We start from the raw sequence: 14,147 nt of genomic DNA, 5'->3' as shown, positions 1-14,147 counted from the left end.
GCATGGTGCTGGTGAACACGCTCAATTATAAATACATGTAGTGTATCTTTCTGTCCAGAATATGGACTCCAGGTGTTAAGTGAGTATGAAGAGGGTGCCACTCTTGGAAGTTATTTTTTTCAGACACTGCTGTGCATAAGCTTAAATGTCAGGTCGCCAGAATCGTTCTGGGCCGACACGGCGTGTAGCCATCCAGCGCTCACATGTTGACTGGAATAAAGAGTTTTACTCCGTGACAGCAGACGTTATGACCAAATCCCCGATTAAATGCACTGCGGTTCACTCCTATTCGTACCGAAGACAAACACTATCGACGTTCATCTTTTCCCGGGTAATAGACAAGAAACAATTAGCTCGTCGCTTTTCAATGCACGTCGCCGAGGCTAGATGTCTAAAGTCAGTGACCGAAGAAAGGCATTGTATCAGCCACCGCTCTCGTTAGAGACGTAAGCGAATTTACAGCGGTTTCATATAAGACCTGACAGGCTTGCACTTCGCCAAGTCGCCAGGTGCGCTGCCGTTCTCATCGGTTACAGGAAAGGCCTTCTGGTGACGGCTGCCCGTGGTTTTCATCAAAGTCGAATACATTGCGTCTCGAGCTGATATAACTTAGCACCTAAGCCCCCCACCCTGTTGCTCTCCTCGTGTCCCCTTCCGCTCTCCTCGTATCCCCTTTCGCTACTCATACCGTTCAAAAGCTCATTTCTCAATTTCCTCGTTGGCAACAACATCAACACCAACACCGGTTTTTCCAGTGATTAGACAATGGCGTCGAGAAAACCAGCCACAGTTGTGGCTTTAGCCAGCATCCTTGCGACTGGTCTTGCGTCCGCCGACGTCCCGATTGGTGTGCAACACGACGCCACCTACTCGATTCCGGAGTCTCACGGTTTGTCTTGCTCTGGTGTCGGAGCCGAGCCTGTGGGAACCGCCTGCCCCCATGCTGGTGACGTCGCCGTTGCCGACTGCCAGCCGTATCTACTGTCCTACAATGGTGCTGTGTGCGTTGCTCCCGTAGATGCTGAGTGCGTCCTCGTCCACGATGATGTGTGGGGCTGTGCATTCCCGGAGACGGGCTACAATTCTGCTGCTGAAGCGGAGACCATCACGGCATACGATGGCTCAGGATCAGGCTGGTACAAGAACGGCGTTCAAGTTGGAGATGAAGGGGCGGGTGTCCACTACGACACGAACCTCAATACACCACTCGGTATCAACTGTGACGTTGCAACGAAAACAACGACTCAGCAAACGGGTGGCAAGACTGAGAGTGGCGGCTACTACGGATCGACGGGCACCACCCACTACCACTCACTACGACACGACAACGGGGACTACGACTGGAGACTACACCACTGGTACGGCTACTGAGGGTGCCACAACGACTGGTGGATACACGACTGAGAGTGGCTATGGAGCGAGCACTGAGACTACTGGGCAATACACCACTGATGGTGGCTACGGCACGACCACTGAGGGCGGTGAGACTGCCGGACATCTACACCACGGGTGGTGGCTACGGCACGACCACGGACGGCGGCGAGACTACCGAACACTACACTACTAATGGTGGCTACGGCACGACCACGGAGGGCGGTGAGACTGCCGGACACTACACCACGGGTGGTGGCTACGGCACGACCACGGAGGGCGGCGAGACTACCGAACACTACACTACTGATGGTGGCTACGGCACGACCACTGAGGGCGGTGAGACTGCCGGACACTACACCACGGGTGGTGGCTACGGCACGACCACGGACGGCGGCGAGACTACCGAACACTACACTACTGATGGTGGCTACGGCACGACCACTGAGGGCGGTGAGACTACTGGACACTACACCACGGGTGGTGGCTACGGGACCAGCACGGAGGGTGGTGAGACTACTGGACACTACACGACTGAGACAACGGCTGATTACCAGACTGGGGATTATGACACTGCTGGTGAGGAAGAGGGTACCCCCGGCACACTGGAGCCTGGAGCTGATGAACCTTGTGAAGAGACTGAAGCACCCGCTGAACAGACCGCTTATGGATCGAGCACGGATGGCCCACTGAGGAGACGACAGAGCATGAAATCGGTAAAATCTTTCAATTACGTATGCTTCCGAAGTAAGGTTCTATCCACACTAACGACGGAATCAACAACAGACGAGGTCACGACTGAGGCCGACAACGAATGAGTTTACAGTTGAAGCGGACACGGGACCTTCCACTGATTGTGCTCACGGTGAAGTGGCCACAGAACCTTCCACTGACGGATCTCTCGGTGAAGTAACCACAGAGCCTGCCACTGATGGACCTACCGGTGAAGTGACCACGGGGCCTGCGACGGAAGGACCTACCAATGGACCGACGAATGCTCCTACTGATGCACCTACCGGTGAAGTGACCACGGGCCCTGCGACGGATGGACCTACCAATGGACCGACGGATGCTCCGACTGATGCGCCGACCGACGTGCCAACGAGCTCGCCGTGTTCTAGACAAGCCACAAACGCTATTTCCGTGGAGCTGCAAGTGCGCTACATCAACCTCGATATCATTTCCGCGACGGCAGGTATCGGAGATTCGCAGACGTGGCTATCGTGCTGCGAGGCGTGCTGGGTTGACAATGCGTGTGCAGTGTTCAGCTTTGAGCAAGTGCTTGTGGCTAACCTGTGCGTATTGTCGCGTTCGGCGTCAGGCCGCACGATAGGACTGCCCAATTGGCAGTCGGGAAACATCATTGACATTCGTGCTGGAGTATTGTAAGAGCCTAGAAACGTGTCTCGACCGCGATTTGATACAAACTGCACAAACACGTCGACTGTATAAATTCATTTTCGACAATACATTGCTTTTTTACTCCTCTTGTTTTATAGTAAGTCTTCGCTATAACTGCCGCCTTCGTCGTCATCATCCAGCTGCAATCTCCGCAAACAGGGTATTCCGGGTAGCCAAACTCGGTCGTCATGGCTTACTGACAAAGCTCCCGGTCGCTCTGTGTGTCTGCGGAACCAAAAAGGAGTTAGAGACGCCGGGGGGGGGGCATTTTTTTAGTCGTTGATTAGACATCAGACTGTAGTGCACCTCACTTCAAAACGAAAAGCGAAACGTAATGTTACACAACTACACGGTCCTGCCTTCGGAAAAAGACTCTAAATTCAGACTGAGCAAATAAATATAAGTGAAGAATGCGTGGAAAATGCGCGTACAAATTTTGCTGCCCTTGTCGACTGCGACTCAACATCACACTGTGGTATATGGTCAGTGACCACTGGTCACGTCCGAAACTACAGAAAGGCAACCCCGCAGTACTTTCCAGCGGTTTCTAACGGAGATATAGCACATCTTCGGCCAGATTGGATGCAAATTTTACAGAGCATTTGCTAAATATTATTACAGTTTTACGGGGGGAGCTAATAAAAAAGGGTTGTTGAACAACAGAAACTAGTAAAAGCATTAATTGTTAGTCCGTATTTTGCACCAAAATACTGACGGCACTGACTGGCTAAAAACGATGATAAAAGAACTCTAAAATCAGTCCGGAATTTATTATTTACAAGTAACGAGATGATTCAAGTGATGAAACGATCACGAGCGTGATCGTTTTCACATGCCGCTATTGCCGAACGAACGGCCCCGTCATTGCCAAACTGCTGCTGCGAACGGCTTTGATTTATCAGCTAAACTAAAAGGAAGTGCTCCAACGAGAATGCGTCAAACACAGAAGATATAAATGATCACTTCAACTAGCCTGTAAGCTTCGAGCCGGTGCTACCTAAACTTCAGCCGTCTTCTAGTAAGTTTAGGGAGAAAGCCGCCAGATACAGGCCATTCGTTAGCACAAATTTTATAGCGTAATGGTCTTCTCCCTTTGCTCCCACTTAGCCCATTTATCTATTGTCACTAAGCAGCAACACCAGTATCTACCTACCCAGAGGACGGTCACTGTGACGGTGTCACACAGCACCTTGCACAGAGGAAGTGCTTATGGGTATTAACTACCCGAGTGAACGTAAGTCCACATGTTCCCGGCCTCAATGGGAACGGTTTTTCTTAGAGGAGTAGATTTAAGACTGGTGTATTTATAAGTAAGAAAACCTTGGGTCTCATACAAACTAGAGGTTACCTATAGTGGAGCTAAGTAGTCATGCACTGACCGGCTCCGAGAGCACCTGGTACCGTGTACTAGGTGTCCACAAGAGTGACGGGTCACTCTTTATGTAACATGGGGCACACTGGATTGTACCCCGTTACATCCTCCCGCACTTAACTGAGAATCACCTGATTCTCCAATCACAACTGATTCTCCAATCAGAAGTGAGAGAATTAAAACACCAAAAGGTGAATTCTCACACTGAGCATCCACGAGACTGGTGCGGCTCTCAGTCACACCCACGGTGACTTGTGCTGCCAAAGCTCACTGGGATTTGCATCCCTATGTTCACAACTGTGTTGGCCGCAAAGCCTACACTCAGAGCTGCCTTAGCTCCTGCGCTAGCGCGCGTACAGTGCTTTGGCACAGGGTGCAATAGCATCCGAACGTGTGGCATTCGCCCACAGTTCGCACCAGAGGACACGACAGTCCTCGTGAACGCGTCCGGAGCATGGTGTCACCCGCGAGGGACGACACCGAGAAGGGCAACACCTTCCCCAGCACTAGAGGGAGCTCTCAGCTCACCTCGGGCCATGCCTTTGGCTCCAGCAAGGATCCATCCTTGCGGGCGGAGCTTCTGCCACGCTCTCTTCGCGTCTTGGTCACCATACCAGCAGCGCGAAGGTGTCCTTCATCGACACCGTGTACCGTGACGGTACACAACCGTGGTGTAGGTGTCTCCCATCGACACCATGTACCGTACGGTACTAACCTTTGGTGCGGTACGCCCACCACAAGGTTGCCATGTTTGGCGGCAACAGCTTCTGCTGTGCTGTCGCCTGAACAGATTCATGGCCAGTGCTCGCATCATGCACGACGCATGTGCAAGCACAGTGTACAGGTCCATGGGCCCGTACACGAGGTACGCTGTGTACGACAAGTACCACAGCTACCATAAGTGCTCCGTGCGCGTCATGTGTGTCATGCACGACGAGTTCATTACGTGGAACTCCTGGCAGGCCGCTCAACAGCAGCCAGTGCCGATGCACGGTACGTGCGTTGACAGAGCGCATCGGGTCGTGGTATGGTGCATATCCTTTGCACCTATACCAGTGTCTGTCACAGACACCATGTACCTTGATGGTACTCGACCGTGGTGGGGCACATCTCACCACTATGCCACTGCGGCATTGGTGTCTGGCATTGACACCGAGTACTCACGGGTACCAACCAATGGTGAGGCAAGCAGCCATCACCACGGTGTCATGCTCGGCGCGGCACCAGTTTACGACTGCGTGCGTTGCCTCGACACCACCTGGTCAGTTGTGTGTGCACTCGTGCACAACACTTGGGTTATGGCTCCACGGCCCATTATACCCGGCGCGTTGCGTACATCACGTACCGCAAACGGCTTTGTCGGCGGGTGAGACGTTCCGTTCACCCTACTCGACAGGTCGTTCATGACCAAGAGACAGCCAGTGCTGTTGCACTAGGCCCGCGCTTCACCTCGTGTGTGGTTGCTTGCAACCCCAACACTGCTGATTCGCTCAGCGATTCCGAGGCACCTTGCGCCAGTGGCTTTCTTCGCCACTATGTCTTGTTCGGCTAGAGCTACCACAGCTCTAGCCCGGCTGTTCGCCTCCAGCCTGCAGTCGATGTACATCGACGCCTGGTTCCGTAAGGAACTTGGTCTTACCTCAAGACCAGGGAGGAAAGGTATTTCCGAGCCTCTCCCCCACTTACACTCGAGACTATTGAGTCTCTCGTGGCTTGTGATAGCCACTGGCAGCACGACGGCTACTTGCCTCTTGGAAAGTCAGGGAGGAAAGGTATTTCCGAGCCTCTCCCCCACTTAACCTCGAGACTACTGAGTCTCTCGTGGCTTCTAATAGCCACTGGCAGGCGCAACGGCTCTCCGCCATGTGCACTGCGTCGGTATGGTCGACCGCGTCGGCCGTGTCGACTGAAGGCATTCAGCCTTCGCGTCAGCAAGTTGAGTCTGCGCGACTTGACGTCGAGCGAGTTGCTCACGTCTGGCGAGGCCAAGACAACCTCGCGCCCCGAGCCAATGGCTCTGTGTGCGGCGCTATGCTACTCGCCTTGGGTGTGGAACTCTGTTACCCACCTTGGTTGTGTGGAACTCTGTTACCCACACCGGAAGCGCATACAGCGACTTCCTTATCAGTTATGGTCTGAGTGACCTTGCGTGGAACTTTGTTACCCACGCTCGGAGCACCGAATGTCGGTCCCCTTAAGCAGCTTCGCTGCTTGCGGAGCTTGTTACCCGCAGTGTGGACCTATGTTACCCACCTGGTGAATGCCCTTCGGCACCACCACTGTCGAAGCGCATACGGCGCGACGACCTTCGGTGTTGGGATCGGCTGGTGTGGCAGACCCGCCCACACACCGGACAGAGTTGGTGTCCACCGACCGAGTCAGAGGAGTCCGGGCCCTGGACTCCGAGTCGTTTGAAGCGACGTCTGCCTGAACAAGGTTCAGACCCGACTTGCGGCGGCTGACGTGACGTGGCACTTCGTTACCCACGTCGTGATGTCTCGTTGACGACATCAGAGGCACTCGAGACCTCGTGTGGCACTGTGTTACCCACACAGGAAGCATGGACAATGCCTTCCTCTTCAGCTATAGTCTGGGCGACTGCGTGTGGTACTATGTTACCCACACAGGAAGCATGGTCATGCCTTCCTCTTCAGCTATAGTCTGGGCGACTGCGTGTGGTACTGTGTTACCCACACAGGAAGCATGGTCATGCCTTCCTCTTCAGCTATAGTCTGGGCGACTGCGTGTGGTACTGTGTTATCCACACAGGAAGCGCATTCAGCGCCTTCCTCTCCAGTTAAAGGTCTGGGCGACCGTGTGGTCCTGAGTTACCCACCGGGGTAAGCGCTTAAAGGCATAACCACTGTCGAGGCCCGTACGGCGCGACGACCTTCGGCGTTGGACGCTGCTGGTGTACCAGGTCCACACGCCGGGCAAAGACCCACGCCCGTGGCATTGCCGCAGCGGAGCATGGTCTTGCTGTACGCAGAGCTGTCGGCGCGTTGACAACTCCGCGACGCTTCTGCGTCCTGGCGGTCTGTATCAGACGCCCCAGTCATGACGGAGGTGGGATCATGACTCACCAATGCTCCGTCATAGACCTGGACTGGTAGGCCCTTCTCAGCCTTTCCACACCAAAGTCCGGGCTGTTCCTTATGTTCGGCACAGCCATGTTGTTCATGGCGAGAACTGCGAGCGACACCGCGGTGCGCGAGCTCATCGAGCCGAAACGTTCAGGTCCGTTGAGGACCATTGGCACTTCCTTCACCGTACCAAAGGCTAGTCCACCAAGGGCCAGCCCACGACCGCCTCTCTGACATAGAGTGCAGTCGGATGTCGCTATGCCAAGCGACGTTCCGGCGGCATATCAACGCCCCAGAACTCATCAAACGTTCAAGGGGTACCGTACCCCCGTACACCGAGTGTACTACCAGCAGCCCATCACTGCCCTTCACCGGTTTGAGAAAACCACGTCTCTCTGGGCTAAGTCCCGTGGTGCGCACAACCTGCACACCCATCACGAAGGCTTAGCGCGCTTCAGTAGGGCATACTGCCTCTACTGGTGGCCGGGGAGTCTTCGTCCACCTGACCGTGGCCTGCGCCACCGGACTTGGGGCCCACGGGCCGTCTTCTTCCCGACGACTAGCGAGGGACACACACGCTGGTAGTGTCCATGTCCGCCGCATCCATAGCAGCGGACCAAGCTCTCGGCTGAGCTTAAGTCCATGGGCTCGGGCTCGCTGTACGCACCGGTATCAACGGGCTGCGTGACAGCAGGAGCAACAGCGTCATTGCTGCGATGCTCCGCCTCCCGAGGAGCGCCATTCTCATCGTGGCGATGTTCCTCTTCCCGAAGCGTACCAGCCTGCTTGTGGCTGTACTCTTCTTGGAGGGCGATTCGAATCGCCTCCTCCATGGTTGTCGCTTGCACCCGGAGTAGCTGGGTGCGAGCAGGACCGACCTTCAGGCCGTCCATGAAAACTATTGTCTTAATGTCTTCAGGCAGAGGATTTCCTGCCAGAGATGCTACCAACGTGCGCATCTCTTGCGCGTACTGCTGCAGCTCACTTTTACCTTGCTTACATGCGAGAAAGCGTGAGCGCTGGCGGATCTCGTCGTTCGCCGGTAGGAACGCGGCTCGAAGCTGCTCACACAGCTGAGCCCAGGATGCAAAGCATCCAGGAGATGTCGTCTCCCTGGTGTATGCCCAGTGCTTGGCACGTCCACCAAGGTTGGACAGGGCAAACGCCACCCGAACTGGCTCGTCCGAGATGAGACCCGCCTTCATGGCGATCTCCACCTCACGGACCCAGAAGTGAAGGTTCTCTCCTTCCTTCCCCTCAAACGCGGGGACCTTCAGCCACACCGGCTTAGGCCTGGTTGCCTGGGGAGCGGCCATTGTGGCCCCCAAGCTCCCGCGGACGTGAGCGATGAGACCACGCTCGTAGGTCTCAAACGCGGTCACGCGCTCTTGCTGCTCGGCAGGCGTCGCCGCCGCCAAGCTGCGAAGGACATCTTGTCCAAAGATGCCTCCCATCTTCCGAACAGACTCGTGCTGTGAGTCGTTCAAGCGAGGAAACTCGCTTCGGTCCATCTTGGCTCAAACGTTGAGCGCACAGAGGATTCAGGTAGTTCAATCTACCCGCTATGGTGTTGGATTGACTACTAGTGCTACCAAGTGTGACGGGGTCACACAGCACCTTGCACAGAGGAAGTGCTTATGGGTATTAACTACCCGAGTGAACGTAAGTCCACGTGTTCCCGGCCTCAGTGGGAACGGTTTGCTACTTAGAGGAGTAGATTTAAGACTGGTGTATTTATAAGTAAGATAACCTTGGGTCTCATACAAACTAGAGGTTACCTATAGTGTAGCTAAGTAGTCATGCACTGACCGGTTCCGAGAGCACCTGGTACCGTGTACCAGGTGTCCACAAGAGTGACGGGTCACTCTTTATGTAACATGGGGCACACTGGATTGTACCCCGTTACAGTCACCATCCTGAGAGCATCACTGGAATTTGCAGACCGATGAATCTAACGAAACACGCCACAACTGTGGCTTTAGCCGGCATTCTCACGATTGGTCTTGCGTCCGCCGATGTCCCGATTGGTGTGCAACACGACGCCACCTACTCGATTCCGGACTCTCGTGGTTTGCCCTGCTCTGGTGTCGGAGCCGAACCTGTAGGAATCGCCTGCCCCCATGCTGGCGACGTTGCCGTTGCTGACTGCCAGTCGTATCTACTGTCCTACAATGGCGCAGTGTGTGTTGCTCCTGTACATGCTGAGTGCGTCCTCGTCCACGATGATGTGTGGGGCTGTGCATTCCCGGAGACGAGCTATAGTTCTGCTGCTGAAGCGGAGACCATCGCGGCATACGACGGCTCAGGATCAGGATGGTACAAGAACGGCGTTCAAGTTGGAGATGAAGAGACTGCAACGGAAACAACAACGGATGGAAGGCTAGGTAAAATGGACTCCACCATGGAGAGTGTTAACTATCATGGATCGACCTTTGGATATCACTGCCTTGTCGACGACTGGTGACCACACAACTGCCAATGGTGGCGCTGCGCACACCGATGCAAACACTACTGAGAATAAAGCGACGACCAATACGGCTGGTCACACTACAGGACACAACAGTTTAACAACCACTGGATCTGCCGAAGGTGGTGCGACGAGGAGTTACAACGGCAGTAGTGACACGATGACGGCAAGTGTCAACACAAATGCTGACAATCTGACGGGTCCCACCGAGACCCCGAAAGGTGGCGCAACCACCGTTCACTATGGTACCACAATGGGAGCTACAACCCAAGCATACACCACTCGTACGGCTACTGAGGGTGCTACAACGAGTGGCTGGTACATGACTGAGGGTAACTACAGGGTGACCACAGATGGCGGTGAGACTACCGGACACCACACCACTGATGGTGGCTACGGCACGACCACGGAGGGCGGTGAGACTACCGAGCACTACACCACTGATGGTGGCTACGGCACGACCACGGAGGGCGGCGAGACCAGTGGACATTATACGACGGAGGGTAATTAAGGGGGGGGCGACCACGGATGGCGGTGAGACTACCGAACACTACACCACTGATGGTGGCTACGGCACGACCACTGAGGGCAATGAGACTACCGAACACTATACGACGGAGAGTAACTACGGGACCAGCACGGAGGGTGGTGAGACTACTGGACACTACACGACTGAGACAACGGCTGAGTACCAGACTGGGGATTATGACACTGCTGGTGAGGAAGAGGGTACCCCCGGCACACTGGAGCCTGGAGCTGATGAACCTTGTGAAGAGACTGAAGCACCCGCTGAACAGACCGCTTATGGATCGAGCACGGATGGCCCCACTGAGGAGACGACAGAGCCTGAGACGGAAAAACCTTGCAGTACGGATGCTTCCGAAGAAGGTACTACCCAGCCAACGACGGAATCACCAACAGACGAGGTCACGACGGAGCCGACAACGAATGAACCCGCAGGTGAAGTGACCACGGGACCTGCCACTGATGGGCCTACCGGTGAAGTGACCACAGAGCCTGCCACGGACGGACCTACCGGTGAAGTGACCACAGAACCTGCCACGGACGGACCTACCGGTGAAGTGACCACAGAACCGGCCACGGACGGACCTACCGGTGAAGTGACCACAGAACCTGCCACGGACGGACCTACCGGCGAAGTGACCACAGGGCTTGCCACGGATGGACCCACCAACGAACCGACGAACGGACCCACCAATGCCCCGAGCATTGGACCTACCAACGGACCGACGAACAGACCCACCAGTGCCCCGACCAATGGACCTACCAACGCTCCAACGACTGGCCCCACTAATGCACCAACGAACGGACCTACCAACGCTCCTACCAACGCACCTACCAACGCGCCAACGAACGAACCCACCAATGCCCCGACCAATGGACCTACCAACGCTCCAACGACTGGCCCCACTAATGCACCAACGAACGGACCTACCAACGCTCGTACCAATGGACCTACCAGCGCACCAGCGAACGGACCCACCAATGCCCCGACCGATGGACCTACCAACGCTCCAACGACTGGCCCCACTAATGCACCAACGAACACCCCGACCACCGCACCAACTACGTCTCCGACCACTGCACCCACTTCAGCACCAGCTAGGTCACCGTGCTCCAACCAAGGCACAAACGGTATAGGAGTGGAAAACAAAATCCGCTACAACAACGCCGGTATCTATTCCTCGACACCAGGTCTCCGAAACGCTCAATCTTGGCACTCCTGCTGCGATTCCTGCTGGGCTGACACCAAGTGTGCTGCGTTCAGCTTTGAGCAAACTTCTTCCAGTTCCGTGTGCGAGCTGACGACTTCAACGACGGGCAGAACGTCGGGTCTAAATAACTGGCAGGCAGGTAATGTTGCTGAGTATCGTGCTGCCCAATGATTCAAAGGCTTTTTATAGCAGAATCCTGTCAGCCACTTCGCTTTTTATTATTTATTTGTTTAAAAAAACTAAATATTCCACATATTCATCTTCAAATACTACTTCGAAAGTAGTGCACTGTATTTGCTAAACGAAATTCTGGCTGTAGGCTGTCCTTCGTTGCTCGTACGAGAGCGCACCTGAACGTCGCGCTTGGTTCGCAGGTGTTGTCCATCGCTACCGTCATTGGCCAGCATTTCTGCCGCAGCCTTGACCTCCTTCTTCCTCTCGCTCGTCATATTCTTTTCTCTCGCCACCGCCGCGTACGTCGAGACAACTGCTAGCAACGCAATCATCACTGCCAACACCAACGACAGTCCTAGCGGAGGACCGTACGTGTTACGAGAAAAGTACGACCCAGCAGAGCTAGACGAGCTCGAGACTGCAGTCGTGCAGCGCGGCCCTCCCCACGACGTCGGGTGTATACACACACAACGCGCGTTCTGACACTTGCCCGTTTTCAGCGCGCTTTTCCCGAATTTGCCTCCGATCGTGCAGTCCTCGCTCGAGTTGCAGAACGCCTTGCCTGCATCTGCCTCGAGGTCGCTCCCGATATCTTGATACAACTGAATGTAGTCGACCTTGAGCAACATGGGGAACGAGTCGCAGATCTTGTTGACCACTGGGTCGGCACCGTCCCCGCGACATTCTTTCCCGGGATTGGGAGGCTTTGTATGAAGGCAGGAGGGTGCGTGTACATGTTGTAGATCACATTCACCTCGTCCACCGATTTGATGTAGAAATAGCACGTGCCGTAGTCGTCGCACTTAGTGGACGTCGAGTAGAGCTCCAACGCGCCGTTGACGCCGTCCGGTTTCTCCAGTGACGTCCACATGTGGTCGTCACCAGGTCGGAAACTGCGGTTGGCGACGTTGAACTCGTCACTCATGACGAGTTTCCAGGGGCGACCACGCGAGCTCGTGTACGTGTGTCGGTCACTTGGCGTGGCGGGGTCGACCCAGACGCCAATGCCTGATTTGGTTGGGAAAGTTGTATCCGCTATGGTGACCGTCAGAGTGGCCGCCTATAAGATTATTACAATGACGGGCTGGAATCGCATGACCTTGACTGCGTGGTTCTCGTGAATATGGTTAGCCCGAAATGGCAATTTGTCAAATGAGCATCGGACAGCGGACGAGGAAGTCGCGAGGTGAGACGTGACGTCTTATACCTACTTTAAGCATCGACAATTGCAGCCTACACGGCCAGCCTCCAGATTACGCGATGTACCGCAAAGCGTTATGATCCCCGCGCGTCGGGTAATTGTGAGCTATAAAACTTACCTGCGTGTCGAGCGCCAGTGCATTGCAGTCTGCCAGTGTCCGGTGCCCCCATCTACGAGCCACCGTCCACTGCCAGTGTCTGCAAAGACACATCCGAAGGACACTCATGCGCCTGGCAGTGCAGCTTGCGGCTGCACTACAACCGGCTACACTGAGTACACATGCGTGCAATGGCGAAGGACTATACCAAGGACTGTATGCACAAGGACATTGTTGGCTGTGCGCTGCCAAGATGGTGTACTTAAACGAGAGTGCATTTATCTAGAGTTTAGTATTGACTTATTTGCTATTTGTATACTAATCTACCTTTGCGGTACAGCGGTGTTCTGGCGGAGGCTGCTCCACACTTTGCGTTTTGACGCCTGCCGCTCACCAGAGAGCAGCAGAGAAGAGAGCAGCCTCGCCAGACACCGCAGTCCTGTCGCGGCCTTTTGCCCGGCACTTACGTGTTTACGTTACTTCCTGATTACTTTCCTAAAGTTGATACTTAAGTGTTTTTACATTTAAATGGCTCCTACTCTTAGAAGCGATCGACACATGGAGAACAATCCCCCCGTGACGAACTCTACGTCACCACTGGTTATGAGCCCAGTCAAGGCGCAGTCTGCGACTGACGTGGCTGCTGGTGTTCCAGACACAAGTTCTGGAATTTCGACCAATCAAGATCAAGCTTCAACCCCATTGGCAGGAAATTCAAGCTTGAACAATGACGCAACACTGTCGCACAGTGATGCAGAACGACTAATTCGTTCATTGGCTGGAATCCCGGGTGGCCACCCGTTATTCCAAATGTTACTCGAAAGTATGCATAAACTTTCGTCGACGAACACGGAAGAATCCGTGCCAGTTGACAATCCTCCTCAGTCGCCGCTAAACCAACAAAACGGCGACTAAGACCCCAACGATCCGTGGCGCCCTCTAGACAACATGAGCCCTACTGGCCGCTACAACGACGGCGAGCTGGCTGAGTACACCAAGGTCCTCATCAACTCGCCCCCGATCAAGCTGCCTAAGCTCCATCTGAAGGGCGACTACAAAGCCTGGAAGAGCGAGGTGCCGTTGCACTTCGAGCCGAAGATGCTGGGAGACATCACCTATGGCCCTGAGCGCTACGATGCAGTAGAAGGCATGCGTCGTGACAAATATCGCGTGTGGTACAAGTCGCGCAAGAACAAGGCGTTCTCAGCACTTGCGTTGTCACTGTCTGTTGACCTACGTACGACG

The 14,147-nt window shown here is 54.8% G+C and overlaps 1 protein-coding gene across 1 annotated transcript; it reads left to right on the top strand.

Annotated features, from left to right (window-relative positions):
• Nucleotides 1-725: 725 nt before the first annotated feature.
• PITG_15375 (uncharacterized protein) lies at nt 726-2,760 on the top strand (the record flags this gene model as incomplete). Its single annotated transcript, XM_002898289.1, has 3 exons — nt 726-1,358; nt 1,478-2,087; nt 2,158-2,760. 3 exons carry the CDS (start codon nt 766-768, stop codon nt 2,758-2,760), a joined length of 1,806 nt encoding a protein of 601 aa, XP_002898335.1.
• Nucleotides 2,761-14,147: the final 11,387 nt, after the last annotated feature.

This window comes from Phytophthora infestans, genomic scaffold, assembly GCF_000142945.1.
Source record: "Phytophthora infestans T30-4 supercont1.37 genomic scaffold, whole genome shotgun sequence".
Classification (NCBI taxonomy): domain Eukaryota; phylum Oomycota; class Peronosporomycetes; order Peronosporales; family Peronosporaceae; genus Phytophthora; species Phytophthora infestans.
The sequence above is the reverse complement of the archived record's forward strand: the minus strand, read 5'-3'. Positions and strand labels throughout refer to the sequence as shown.